The sequence below is a fragment of the Palaemon carinicauda genome, chromosome 19 (assembly GCF_036898095.1).
Source record: "Palaemon carinicauda isolate YSFRI2023 chromosome 19, ASM3689809v2, whole genome shotgun sequence".
Classification (NCBI taxonomy): domain Eukaryota; kingdom Metazoa; phylum Arthropoda; class Malacostraca; order Decapoda; family Palaemonidae; genus Palaemon; species Palaemon carinicauda.
Genome location: NC_090743.1, coordinates 51,617,686 through 51,630,579, shown reverse-complemented (window position 1 = coordinate 51,630,579; position 12,894 = coordinate 51,617,686). Strand labels below are relative to the sequence as shown.

General features: G+C 38.5%; 1 protein-coding gene across 2 annotated transcripts in view; it reads left to right on the top strand.

Moving 5' to 3' along the window:
- LOC137658637 (uncharacterized) overlaps positions 1 to 8,486 on the top strand; it is a 156,914-nt gene extending 148,428 nt beyond the window's left edge. Inside the window, exons 4-11 of one of the 2 annotated variants that reach the window (XM_068393570.1) lie at positions 175 to 372; positions 636 to 755; positions 1,541 to 1,696; positions 2,323 to 2,495; positions 2,626 to 2,811; positions 2,978 to 3,172; positions 3,340 to 5,437; positions 6,192 to 8,486. In XM_068393570.1, coding sequence (XP_068249671.1) covers positions 175 to 372; positions 636 to 755; positions 1,541 to 1,696; positions 2,323 to 2,495; positions 2,626 to 2,811; positions 2,978 to 3,172; positions 3,340 to 5,437; positions 6,192 to 6,359 — 3,294 coding nt within the window. In that variant the 3' untranslated portion in view covers positions 6,360 to 8,486. The remainder of the gene's footprint in view (positions 1 to 174; positions 373 to 635; positions 756 to 1,540; positions 1,697 to 2,322; positions 2,496 to 2,625; positions 2,812 to 2,977; positions 3,173 to 3,339; positions 5,438 to 6,191) is intronic. The other variant, XM_068393569.1, reaches the window with a different exon arrangement.
- Positions 8,487 to 12,894: the final 4,408 nt, after the last annotated feature.

Sequence of the window (12,894 nt, the reverse complement as noted above, 5' to 3'; positions counted from 1 at the left end):
GAATCACTTTGTTTGACTTTCATATTCCTCTAATACACATTTCATATTTTGTATAATTATTGTATTATCAATTTACCTGAGAATTTCCTAATCTTCTGTCAACAGTATGAAATCTTGATCAGGTTATGGAATCCAGAGTACATTTACAAATGAAATAAACAAATGACTTTACAGAAACGAAGCGTTGCAGACATGGAAGGTACACTTATCAGAAATTTGAGTGACCATTGCGGTAACAACCTACTACATGTGATGGCCGTATTTGGACACTTAGCTCCTCTTGCCTGGCTGTTGACATCTCAACAAGTACTAGTCGATGCTTTACATGATGAGAACAAGTTTGGACTGACACCCCTTGTGTGTGCTATAAAAGTGAGTTAGGAATGTTTTATCTATTTTGTGTATATATTAATTTGCTTTCTTTTTAAAGAGAAAAAAAAGCATATACTGCACTGTATAAAATTTTTTCAAATATAATTTGGACACAAGAATATTTAATACTGTAATATGAATTTGGATACATGCTGGTAATAACTTCATAAAAATATTGCTTAGTAAATGCTAGTCACATTATTTTCAAAATAGAATTTTATTTTATCTATAAATCGCTTAACAGCACCTTATATAACACTCAGTATGGTCGACTTAGGCTGGTACAATGGCTGGTGGAAAACACCGGTGTCAGGGATAAAGTAAGATGTAAGGACGGCGAACGATCATTACTGCACATAGGTGCAAAGTATGCCCAGGAGGAGGTAAGATTGAGGAAATTTTTGAAGATTTTAAAGACAAGTCCTTATATTTGCATGAATAATTTAGAGAATAACATCACAATATAACTGAAAATCATTCAGTTGACTACAAGATTATGGAGAAGGTCCCTAACTTACAAATAATTGGAGATGCAAACAACAATCCAACTGAAATCATGTCTCAGATAATGTATCAAAAGTTCATAATGAAATACTGTAATAAAACAATATTACATAATTTAATGCAGTAAGTAAGACAACATTTGCATCATGAAACAGGACTATTTGTGTACTTTTACAGCTGAAAATTGTATGTATGTGAGTTGGGTGAACCCTACCCTAGGCCAAAATGTAACAATATTCGACTTACAAACACCCTCTTGGAACCTAATAAATTTGTAAGTTGAGGACTTTCTTTATGCAAAATATAAAAAAAGCAAGGTTAAATACTAACAATATTATCAGTTTTTTTCTCTATTTCTGTGAATCATTGCAAACTTTGTTCCTTGAGTGTGCCACTAGTGATTCCTGGCACCAGTATACTAAGCAAAAAAAAAAGGAGTGACTTCATAAACAAAAACTAAAGTTACAACTAAAACTAATTTTATAAGATGCCACTGATAATACCCACTTTGCAAGGTAGTAAAGAAGTTTGTATTAGTGTTTAAATAAAACTTTATATTATAGCAGGCATTTATTTAAGTTTTGAGATACAGTTGTACACAGCACTTCAAGTAAATATCTTTAATTTCAAAGGGTAAGTTTATTCAACTTCATTGGTTTTTCAGATTGTGAGTTGGATTGTGGATTATATGATGGCTCACGAAGTTCCTCTAGACAACAAGGATCACCACGGCAATACAGCTCTCCACCTGGCAGCGAGGACGGGAAACTCTCGTGTATGTTCCATTCTACTTCAGCATGGTGCAGACGTTACTCTCAAGGTATATCATTCTGGGAAACTTTAGAACACTTTGCTAGCACATACTCGCTGACAATACTTTCAATATTCAAGCATTCATATTTTCATTCATTACTCTATTTCATAGTTTCAATTTATGTTTACTACTGCCCTTCTGCTCCTATTGGTGTCCAAATGTTACTTTTTTTTCTTAAATTTCCATAAAAACAATAATTTACTGCATGCCTGTCAAGCTTTGCTCTAAAATAAGTTAACTGTGCTTGAAAGAATGGAAATTATATCAAATGAATAGAGACTGTTTGAAGAGGTAGTCTTCACACAGTAGACCTTATCAGATACCAATGGATGTTCAAACAGTTTAATGCTTATCTTCATAATGCAATTATAATGCATTTCAGAGAAAAACACTCTGTCCTTCATTGACTTTTGTTAGGTATTAAAAGCGCACTCTGCAAAGTATAGCATTATTGACCATGAAGGTAGAAAATCAATTGGGTTGACCACACCACTAGATTCCCAAGAGAAGATATTTTTGAAATAAAAGTTACTACTTGATTTATGTATTGTCACAGTCACACCGATGCAACAATCCACCAAAACATAATAAATTAAAACATTTATTTAAAATAAAATCAATGTTCTTGGCAGAATGATATGGGCCAAAAAGCATGGGAAGTATGTGTAGTGCGAGGACACTTGGCTTGTGCTGAATACCTGTGTGTCCATGAATCAGGTCTTGCACTAGCCACGGACCTAACTAGGAGAGAGGCTGAGCTAGAAGCAGCAGTGGCAGATAATCATGATCTCAGGGTCAATTTCAAGTAAGTCTAATACTACTACAAATTATCTATCAATTTGACACTAGCCAAAAGTGGATAAGTGATACAATATATCTTTGCAATCCATAGAAAAAATATCATATCATCCATTAATCCACACTTGCTTGACCAGAGAGGTAATGAGTGTAGCCCGGAGGCTAGTGAAAGAGAGAGAAGAGGTGGTGAGAGAGCTTTCAAGGTTACACGACCACATGGTGGAGGCCCACGACAACATCATCATGGCACTCCAAGTACTGGCTGAAGAAAACAATTCTCTACGAGACCGGCTCAATGGTGTCAGACATTCGACACACACAAGGTAGGAACATGGAATGTAGCTTTCAATCAATAGTGTTAAGCTTGTTTATTGTTACTTGAAGCCAGTGAGAGAGAAAAACAATAATGATGATGATACTCAGCAGAAGAATTAGTCTTAATCAGTATGAAACATACCTAACATTGAAAGTTTGGAAATCTCATTGCAGGGAACAGGTTGACTCTGTAATAGGATATGTAAATGGCCTTCATGAACGCTGGCAAGGTGCTCAAAAATCCTGGTTTGGATCCTCATTAGTCGACATGGAACACAGGATGTTGCTGGTAGAAGAAGCATGGAAAAAGCTTAAGCATCGTAGTCACAGGACAGTTGCCACTACTCACCATCCACTAGATATTTTCAGGTGTGCTTTAAATATATTTTACAGTATTTTCAGGTGTGCTTTTAATAAAATTTTGTAAAAGAAATTCAATATTGATACTTTATAGCCACACACAATGGGGATGAATATTTCCTGATAAATTGCATAGTTTTCTTGTATCATTAACTCTATCTTTCTTCCCTTACCAGGGCCAAGCTTTGTTCTGTCCGTGCCCAAGGGGGTGACAGTCGGCTTGGAGATCTACCATCAATCTGCTCCTCAGAAGAGTCTTTGGTGTCTCTTTTCCCTTTTAGTGAAGAGGAAGATGTCTATGAAGGTGTTGAAGAATATACTGCCCCAGTTCCTCTATCTCATTCTTCGCCCATCAAAGCGACCACCCTTGCCTCTAATCCTCTGAGAACACCTAATGTTAGTATGACAGAGGTTCGGTCTGAAACACTACCTGCACGACTTGATGCATTAACACCATGTGCTGGTCATTCAGAGCAGCTGCAAGAGGCTGACTACCTCAGCCGGAGTGAAGCTGCTCTGACAGAAAAGGCGCTGGACTCTACAGCAACACATGCAATGTCACCAAACACTTCTCTATTTAGGAATTCCTCTAAACCAAAAGAAAGTCCTGGCAGACCATATTGGGCTGATGCTAGTTTGAGTCCTGGCCTTGGTCTTATTAATGAGAAGTTAGCGGGAGGCTCTCCTCTTGGTGAGAAACTAGGCAAAGAGGAAGTTAGTCAAAGACTGAGAGAATTAGCACTCACCTCTGAAAGTGGTTCGTGTTCAGTGCTTGAGGTAATAGAGCCCTCCAGTGATGAAAGTGACACCCCTCCTGATGATGATCCTGGAACACTGGACCCTCAGAGTGGGCCCCGGGGAGCGCCGGCCCTGCGGGCCAGTGAAGAGAGCAGCAGTGGAGAAATACAAGCTCCATCTCTGCCCTTCGATCGGCGCCAAAAACGAGGTACTAGAGCAAGTCATGATGAAGCTGATGCAATATCACGAGTTGGAGAAGCGACAACCACGTCTAGTGAGAGTGGAACTGACTCAACGTGTGTGAAAGAGGTAGATCTCTTACGTGGCACTGTTACCTCAAGCAAACACTTTTTAGAGAATGAGACATCCCTGGGCGCCGCTGCTGTGGATGTCTCTGAATCACGTGGACAGCGGCACCTAGGTGATGGAGAGGGTGGAGAGAGTGTAGTTCAGGAAACTCCAGCAGGATCAATTCCTTCTATTAAGCGTAAGGGATTTCTCCTTAAGTTTAACATAAAACCACGCTGGCCTTCTAAACGTAAAGTAAAAATTGTGCGGAAAGTGCCAGAAATAAGTGCCCGAGATTTTCAGGAAACTTATGGAAATGTACGGGAGTCTACTTTATCGCTGGGCGACACTGATGCCCAGACTACCACCGAGTCCAATACTTCATCTAGTCAAGATTGTAGTAATTCCTCTGAGGAGTCATCTATAGGCAAACCCACCTCTTCATCTTGTACAACTTCCTCTTCTACAATTACAACACGTCCCTCTGATCTTCCCGAATCAGAGCCTGCCAGGCATGGGCCACGCAGGCCAAGTGAAATGTGGACAGAAAGTAGCACAGCCAGTGTTGCAAGTACTTCTGCAATGAATGCTAGTGCTTCTTCCAGTCCACCATTACAAAATAGCAGTGAAATATTGCCAGACGAATCTTCATCACCAGCATCACCTCTATCGTCTGCAACTACAGGATTTGAATCTATCGAAGAAAATTTGCCACCAGTTCCTGAAGAGTCAGTGTTGAAACCAGCTAGTGAGGCTAGAAGTGTAGCAGCTTCTGAAGACTCTGGCATTGTGGCTCGACCCGCTTCAAGCGCTTCCAAGTCAGATTCAATATCTAGACCAGAGTCATCTTCCTCTACATTTCCGCCCTTCAAGGGTGATTATCCACTACAGAAGGGGTTTTCTCTAACTCAAGACCTTCTTCCAACACCTGACTCTAGCACTGCTGGAAGAATGTCGCCAGCACCAAGCGAGGTTAGCAAGACAGAATCGGCACTTTCTCCTCCGTCTCACGCCTCAGACGTTAGCAAAAGCGAGTCTGCTCGTCAACTAAGTGTTGGAAAGGGAAGTGTAGGTGGTAGTACAAGCATTAGTAGCAAAGAAGGCTCAGCATCATCATCCTCTGATTACTCATTAACGTTACTTCCTCTAAAAAAGCAAATCAATGTAAAGACTGCAGCAATCATAGATATCTCCTGTGAGCCTAAAGGAAAAAAGTCTGAGCAACCCAACATTAATTCATCATCTAGAGTAAGTATAACACTCAAATTTAACAAAATATCGATTGACCAAATTAATCACCATCTGACACTAATCAAATTTATGGAGTACTAAACTTTTGTAGTTAGATTAAAATGTAAAATACCACTCAATCTAATCACAGTACATTTTTAGGCAAACTTAAGAATAGGGAATGGGGTAATTGAAAAAGTAATTGGAATAAAAAAAATTACATGACAAATAGTGAATATGGTAAGATACAATACTGACTTTTAATTTTTTGCTAGGGTAAAATACAGAATAAAACCAATTACAGTATCTAATAATATACCAATATACCATTTTAATTTATACATATACATATATGGTTTACCACATTTGTTCTATGTCTGAATCTAGATCCTCATACTGTTCTTAATTTGTATGTACAGTACTTGTTTTTAAAGTATCAAAATTTAATAAAATATAAGGGTCATTAAACTAACTGCATACAAAGCGAATCGGTTGAAATTCTAATACCCACTCAGGAACATAGTGTATGTTAAAATAATTGAAAACAAGAAAAATAAAATAAAATGTTCTCAAAATAAAGTGATAGCTGATGATCTTTGATGGGTGTTCTGGGTATTGTTGAATTTGAGGCACTATAATTTATAAAGAAGTCTTGTAAAGAAAAAAAATAATTAGCATTTCACATTCAATGAAATCAGACATTTTCTAATAAAAATTAACAGTTGTCTGTTTCATTATATCTGTAAATTTAATACAATTGTTTTCACTGTAGAGTGACTGTGATAGCGGCAAGAAGAAAGAAGAGGGGGACGAAAAACCATGGTATGAAGTTTCTGACGAGGAATCTGACGATATCCTGCTCCCAGACAGACTTCTCAAGGGAAAAGTCATCTCCAGGCCATCATCAACATCATCTGAAGATGAGACAGAAGTTTGTTAAAACTTCTATCCTATGAGATTGCATTTTCAAACCATAAAGGAATTATTGAAAAAAAATTATTACTAATGGAATTCCAGTGGTGTATTTTTTTTTTTTTTTTTTTTTTTTTTGTAATAAGGACACTTTCCAGTAAAAGTTATATGGATTTAAGTTTATTCTAAGTAACAAATCTGAATCTAGTTGTAAATGTTCTTAAACAAGTAAGTGCTGTACAGATTACACTGAAAGAGGACGTGAATGTTCGCAAAACGAATCCTGCTCTGTTGGTTGTAATGGTTTCTGAATCCAAATGAAGTAGTTAATCCATTTGTGTAAGAAATGTTTGAACGAAAAAACTGCTCATCAACTATATATAAAAATGTCCGTATCACTAAAGGAAAACCTGAAATTTCATATGTAAATGCCAAAAAAACATTAGAAGCCACTTAAAAATGCAATATTTTCTCACTTTGGTCATAACAAAATGGCCAAATGGCCTCACAGAAAAAGAAGCCAGCTGACTGCAGTTAGCTGTAAAAAATAAGAGGCTATACTATTCTGCAACATAACTGCCGCAGGCTGTTCACTACGCTTAAAACATACAGATATATATACAATATATATATATATACTGTACATAAATGGTGTACTGTATATATATATAGTACATGATTCCATATATAAATATAGAGTAAAATAAATGTTTGGTAATATCAGGATAACAAGACATGTTATAAAAACTGGATAGTAAATTTGCAAAAAAAACAAAACCTAATGTAACTAAGTACAAGCATAAACCTTTTATTGAATGCAAGTATACAGACGTTTGACATAACTAAAATAACATTTAGTGCTGTAACCTTATCTTTATGGCTATTAGTATTGTATGTATACCCAAGGGAAAACATTTGAGAAAATCCCAGTGCTCGATAATTTAAGAAAATACGATTCGCTTGTTTACGTTGCCAAGAACCCCCTGACCACGTGCTGTGCCATTATCAAGCAATGCCAAATAGCAAAACACTGCAGAAAATGTACTTATTGTGCCAAACGTTCACGGACACCACATAAAAAGGTGCTGTATTTAATAGAGAAAAATGAATTTCATTGCAAATTGTCAAAATCTTCAGCATTGTTTAAATTATTCATGCTACCGCCTCATCTATTTTCTTGTAATTCATCATAATTGAAGTACTGTTGTGAATTTTCAATTGTAACTTGTGTTATTTCCCACTTTTGTCATTTTCAACTTGAACTACATTGCCACCATAGCTCCCATCAGTTTCATAACTTTTTCTTTCATTAAATCTATATGAAAATTTAATCTTTCAACTCCTTACCATATTTAACCTAATTTCTTTATTCACATTATCATACTTTCCATCACAGATACATATTTTTGTAACAGATACACCACAAACAACAAAGCCCACAAAACATTAATGAAGATTTTGCTCAGAAAAATGGTTCCCTTTTAAATATAAATGGAAAAACTTTAATATGATAACAATTTTATTTAAATGATAAACAATATAACTTTTGCCAAGCACTTCATTAAAATCATGAAAGTCTTATTTTTTAGATCAATGTACTGTACTGTAAAAATTCCTTAAAACATATATGGCAAATACCTTATCATTGCATCTGTGAATTATTTTACATCTTGGCTAGAAATCACAGTACTGTAAAAATAAAATCCTGTACTCACAAAAATGGTGCAAATAAACCAGACATAAAGGGAACATATCAATAATGAGCACAAGTATCTGAATGCGAAAAATGAGACCTAACCAAAGGATACATATACATGATTTAACGTTTTCTTGATCACCTCTCATCCCTATCCCTAGTCCATCGTCTATACTCCTATCAAGCGTAAGGTTGCCTGCCTTACACTCACACGGTTGGTTTGACTATGCATTTTAGTACTTCGCGAAGCTCATGCAGTGCTATAAAACTTGCAATGATATTTGTAATGAATCTTGTATAAGTCTACCTCATATTCCCACTGTTATGTAATATGAAGTCACATTGTTTATAATTATTGATCCTGTTGTGTTTATCCTTCCTCTTTTTCATGTTTGATTATATTTCTTTTCCACCTGAGCTCATGTGTCTAATCAATATAAGATGTAAATGAGAAGACCTGGATTTTATTACCTAAATGATTAGAAAACCAAATCTTCTCAATCATTGTACTGTAAATTAAATTAACTGAAAGTAGATATCTCGTTGACCATGGGCCTAACTAATTAAAAGTTGGGCCTCTGCACAAATTATCAGCTAGTAAGACACAATACAATAGTGTATAAGTTTAGGGGACTAGAATATTTATAATAAACTTCCCCTTATTGGGTTTGTACCTCACATCTATGAAAGAATAAATTCAAACTTACAAGGAAATATAGAATATGAATATTGGGAATCCAATTAAAAATTATAGGTTTCATCTCTAAATATATGTAAATGTGTCATTGTTTGTAGGTCTAGGACAATACATATTCCACACAAAGATTTTATCATTGACAGTGGTTAAATGGATTTTGAAGCAAAGCGAAAAATCTATTTTTGGGTGAGATGGCCATGTCGTCCTGATGGAAGCTTCCTATAGACAGCTTTCTAAGGGATATTTGGCTACAGTGATACTCCCAGAGAATTGACCATAGGTTTCCAGAATTCCAACTCCTGGCGCGAGTATCCTTAAAAGTTTTCCTAAGGATATCGCATAATATCAGGGACGTATATCTTGATACGACACATGGCAATCTTCACCCCGAATAGAGTTTTCGCTCTGAGGGGGAAGAGTGGTGAAATTGAAGGGGAGCCGTTATCGAGGTTACCCTTCCTCCCCTACTATTACATGCCCCAAATTGGCAGTTCATTCCTTGTAGCATTGAGCATGGTGCTACAGATAGAGTAGTTTCGGGAGGGCATTATTACATAATCCTTTTCTTTTAGAAAAGAGGGTGGGTCCATTAGGACGACATGGCCATCTCACCTAAAAATAGATTTTTCGCTTTGCTTCAAAATCTATTTTTGGGCTCAAGCTATGTCATCCTGATGGAAGCTTACCAGAGAATTACTTGAAAGTGCTGTATCTGTGGGTTTGTATAAGTGCCTAAACCTTGGGTCAGCTTCTATATGGTCACCCAGACCACTGAAATATATGACGATACCGTTATACATCATTACCGCTAATCATGGAACAATGTTAGGGCTTCCTGCCCCCTGCAGGGAAATGGCGTAATTGATGATAGAAGCACAAGATTTGTATTCATATAGGAACAAATATGAATATCATTCAGATCTTTTTGTTCATATTTGGAACTTTCCAACCCTTAACCCCCAGGCATTTTCTTTTCCAAGCACATTTTGCAATATTTTTTTTTTTTAAATTGCTCTAAAAGCCTTAATTTCCGTCATAGAGAGGTCAAGTTGGTCTCATTCTTTTGGAAAATGCCTGAAGTTTCTCATAAAGTTTTAAAAAATATGCAAAAAAATGTAAATAGCAGCATTTTGCAAGGACGTACCGGTACGTCCATGGGGGTAAAGGGATGAGTTTTGTGAAACGTACCAGTACGTCCATTGGGGGTAAAAGGGATAAGTATGAATTTTACTTAGGAAAATAAGAAAAAGACTCCGGCTAAGTTTATTTAACTACATATGGGGCGAAATAAGATGTAAAATACACATTCACCATTTTATAAAATTGCTAATCAAATGGAACAGGTGTATTACAATTTGTAATAGAATTATACATTCAACATATACAAATAAAAATATTTTCTACCTGAAAGGGAAGAAAAGATTAGTGGCCACTCAAAGTCAGTTGAAAAATTATTAAGATAATTTTACTGTAAACGTTGGAAAACTATCAACACTGTGTACAAGTGTACACATGGCACTAGTGTCATTGGTATAATTCTGCACCTAAAAAACAACAGTTCTAGTATCACCAGGGTGACTCAATAAAAGGGTATTGCACTGGAAGATATCAACACCTTTTTACCCGAATTGAAATGTCCCATTCAATTCACTGTTCATCGCAGCACTAGACAGGTTTCACCACACTACCTGCCGCCACCACAAAATATTTCAACGCGTGCACTTGCTTCGCATAATGTTTACAAAACACTCTGGAGGATTTCCAACCAGTGTATGGGCGAAGATGCTCAAAGTCCATATACTGAAAGAAGTTCAGTGAGGAAGCAATTTTTCTCGGATCGTGACCTGCGGGTGTACTATCAGGATCCGCTCTGCGAATGAAGTAGGTGAGCTTCGCCCTCAGTTGTTTTAGAGATAAGTTTGATCCTGAGGTTTCGCCTTTGAAGAGCTGTCCTCCCTTGAAGTCTAAGTTCTTTGAAGATAGACCTTTAGACACTCTACTGGACATAGAGAGACATCTTCCTTCAGAGGGCAGATTCTTCAGGGACCCCACCTTTTGGTGGGTAGCTCGATTTTGGCGAGAAAAGTAGGATCAGGAAAGAGATTCAGTTCTCTCGCTTCTGTGAACTGAATATGGCCCTCGTCTCTGGATAGGGCTACTATTTCACTAACTCTAGCCCCTGAGGCTATAGCAAACAGGAATATCACTTTCTGTGTTAGATCCTTGAGAGAACAATCTTCATTGTTCAAGGTTGAAGCATAGTGTAAGACTTTATCTAGAGACCATGAAATGGGCTTTGGAGGGGCTGCTGGTTTAAGTCCAACGCATGCCTTTGGAATCTTGTTGAAGATTTCGTTCGCCAGGTCCACCTGGAAGGCGTATAGAAGAGGTCTAGTCAAAGCCAACTTACACGTTATCGTGGTGGCAGCCAAGCTTTGCTCGTGAAGGTGGAAGAAGAAGGACAGGCAGAAGTCTATTGAGATTTCTTTCGACCTTTTTGCTTTAACAAAAGCAACCCACTTTTTCCAAGACGATTCGTGTTGTCTTCTGGTTGACTTTGACTTGTATTCTTCTAGGAAGTCTAAAATGCCTTTTGAGATCCCAAATCTTTTCTTAACTGCTAAGGCGAGAAAATCATGAGATGAAGGTTTTGGATTCTCTATGATGAAGCGAAGACAGTCAACTTCTGAACCAATTGGGATAGAGCTGGGTTCGGTAGAGGGACCAGCCTCAGTTTCAGTTCCATCGCCAGGGGGAACCAATTGCTCAAGTGGCCGCTAATGCTGCAGTTCCCTTGAAGGATCGCAGCTTGTTGAGGACTTTCAGCAGAAGATTCGTTGGAAGGAACAGGTAGATCCGGGTCCATCTGTTCCAATCAATGGACATGGCGTCCGTCGCTTCTGCCAGAGGGTCCTCGTATGGGGCTACATATCGAGGTAATTTCTTGTTGTCGCTCATCGCGAAGAGGTCGATCAGCAGTTCTGGGACTTTTTCCAAGATGAAGGAGAATGAGTCTAAGTCTAGGGACCATTCTGACTCTATCGACTTTAGCCTGGATAGAGCGTCCGCCGTCACATTACGGAACCCTTGTAGGTGAACTGCTGATAAGTGCCATCTTTTCTTTTTAGCTAAACGAAAGATGGCTAACATCACATGGTTGATGTGGGGTGATCTCGAGCCTTGTCGGTTCAGACATCTAATCATCACTTCGCTGACCAAGACCAGCCTGGTGTGGGCTGATCTGAGAGGGGATACTGTAGTTTCTTCCGCATCAAGAGGACAGCCATGGCCTCCAGAATATTGATGTGAAAGGTCTTGAACAGGGATGACCAGGTCCCTTGGGCTTTCATTTGATGGGAGTGACCTCCTCGTTTTTCCGTCGAGGCATCCATGTGGAGGGTCACCGATGGGGGAGGTGGTTGTAAGGGAATGGTCTTCGTTAGGCTCTTGACCTTCGACCACGGCTTGAGAAGTGATCGTAGTAAGGTCGGTACCGGTCTCTGTAGATCTCTTCGAGCGTTTGATGCATATCTTCTCCAGACTCCTGACGCATCTTTCAGCTGTGCTCTTAGCACTGGGTCTGTTACTGCTGCAAACTGGAGAGAGCCCAGTACTCTCCTGTTGGCGTCTTGAGATCCTGTCGGATTTCAGTAGTCTCTTGACAGAACCCACCATCTCTCTCCTCTTCCTTGGTGGAATGGAGGGGTGGTGTGACTTCAAGTTCCAATGGATTCCCTGCCATTGAAACTCCTGAGCTGGAGAGAGGCGAGACTTCTTGAAGTTGATCTTGAATCCCAGATGTTCCAGGAACTGGATCACTTTCTTGGATGCTTGCAGACAAGCAGTCTTGGATGCTGCCCACACCAGCCAGTCGTCCAGGTACGCTGCTACCTGAACGCCTTCTAGGCATAGTTGTTGTACGACTGCGGCAAGTTTCGTGAAGATCCTTGGGGCTATGTTTAGTCCAAAGGGCATGGCTCTGAAGACATACTTTGTCTTTTGTAGCTTGAATCCTAGGTAGGAGGAGAGGGGGTGGCTGACTGGAAGGTGCCAGTAAGCATCTGCCAGGTCTATTGAGACTGTGTACGGCCCTTTCGGTAACAGGGTCCTGATGAGTTGAAGGGTTAATATCTTGAACTTCTTGTTCTCGACGAATTTGAGTGGCGACAA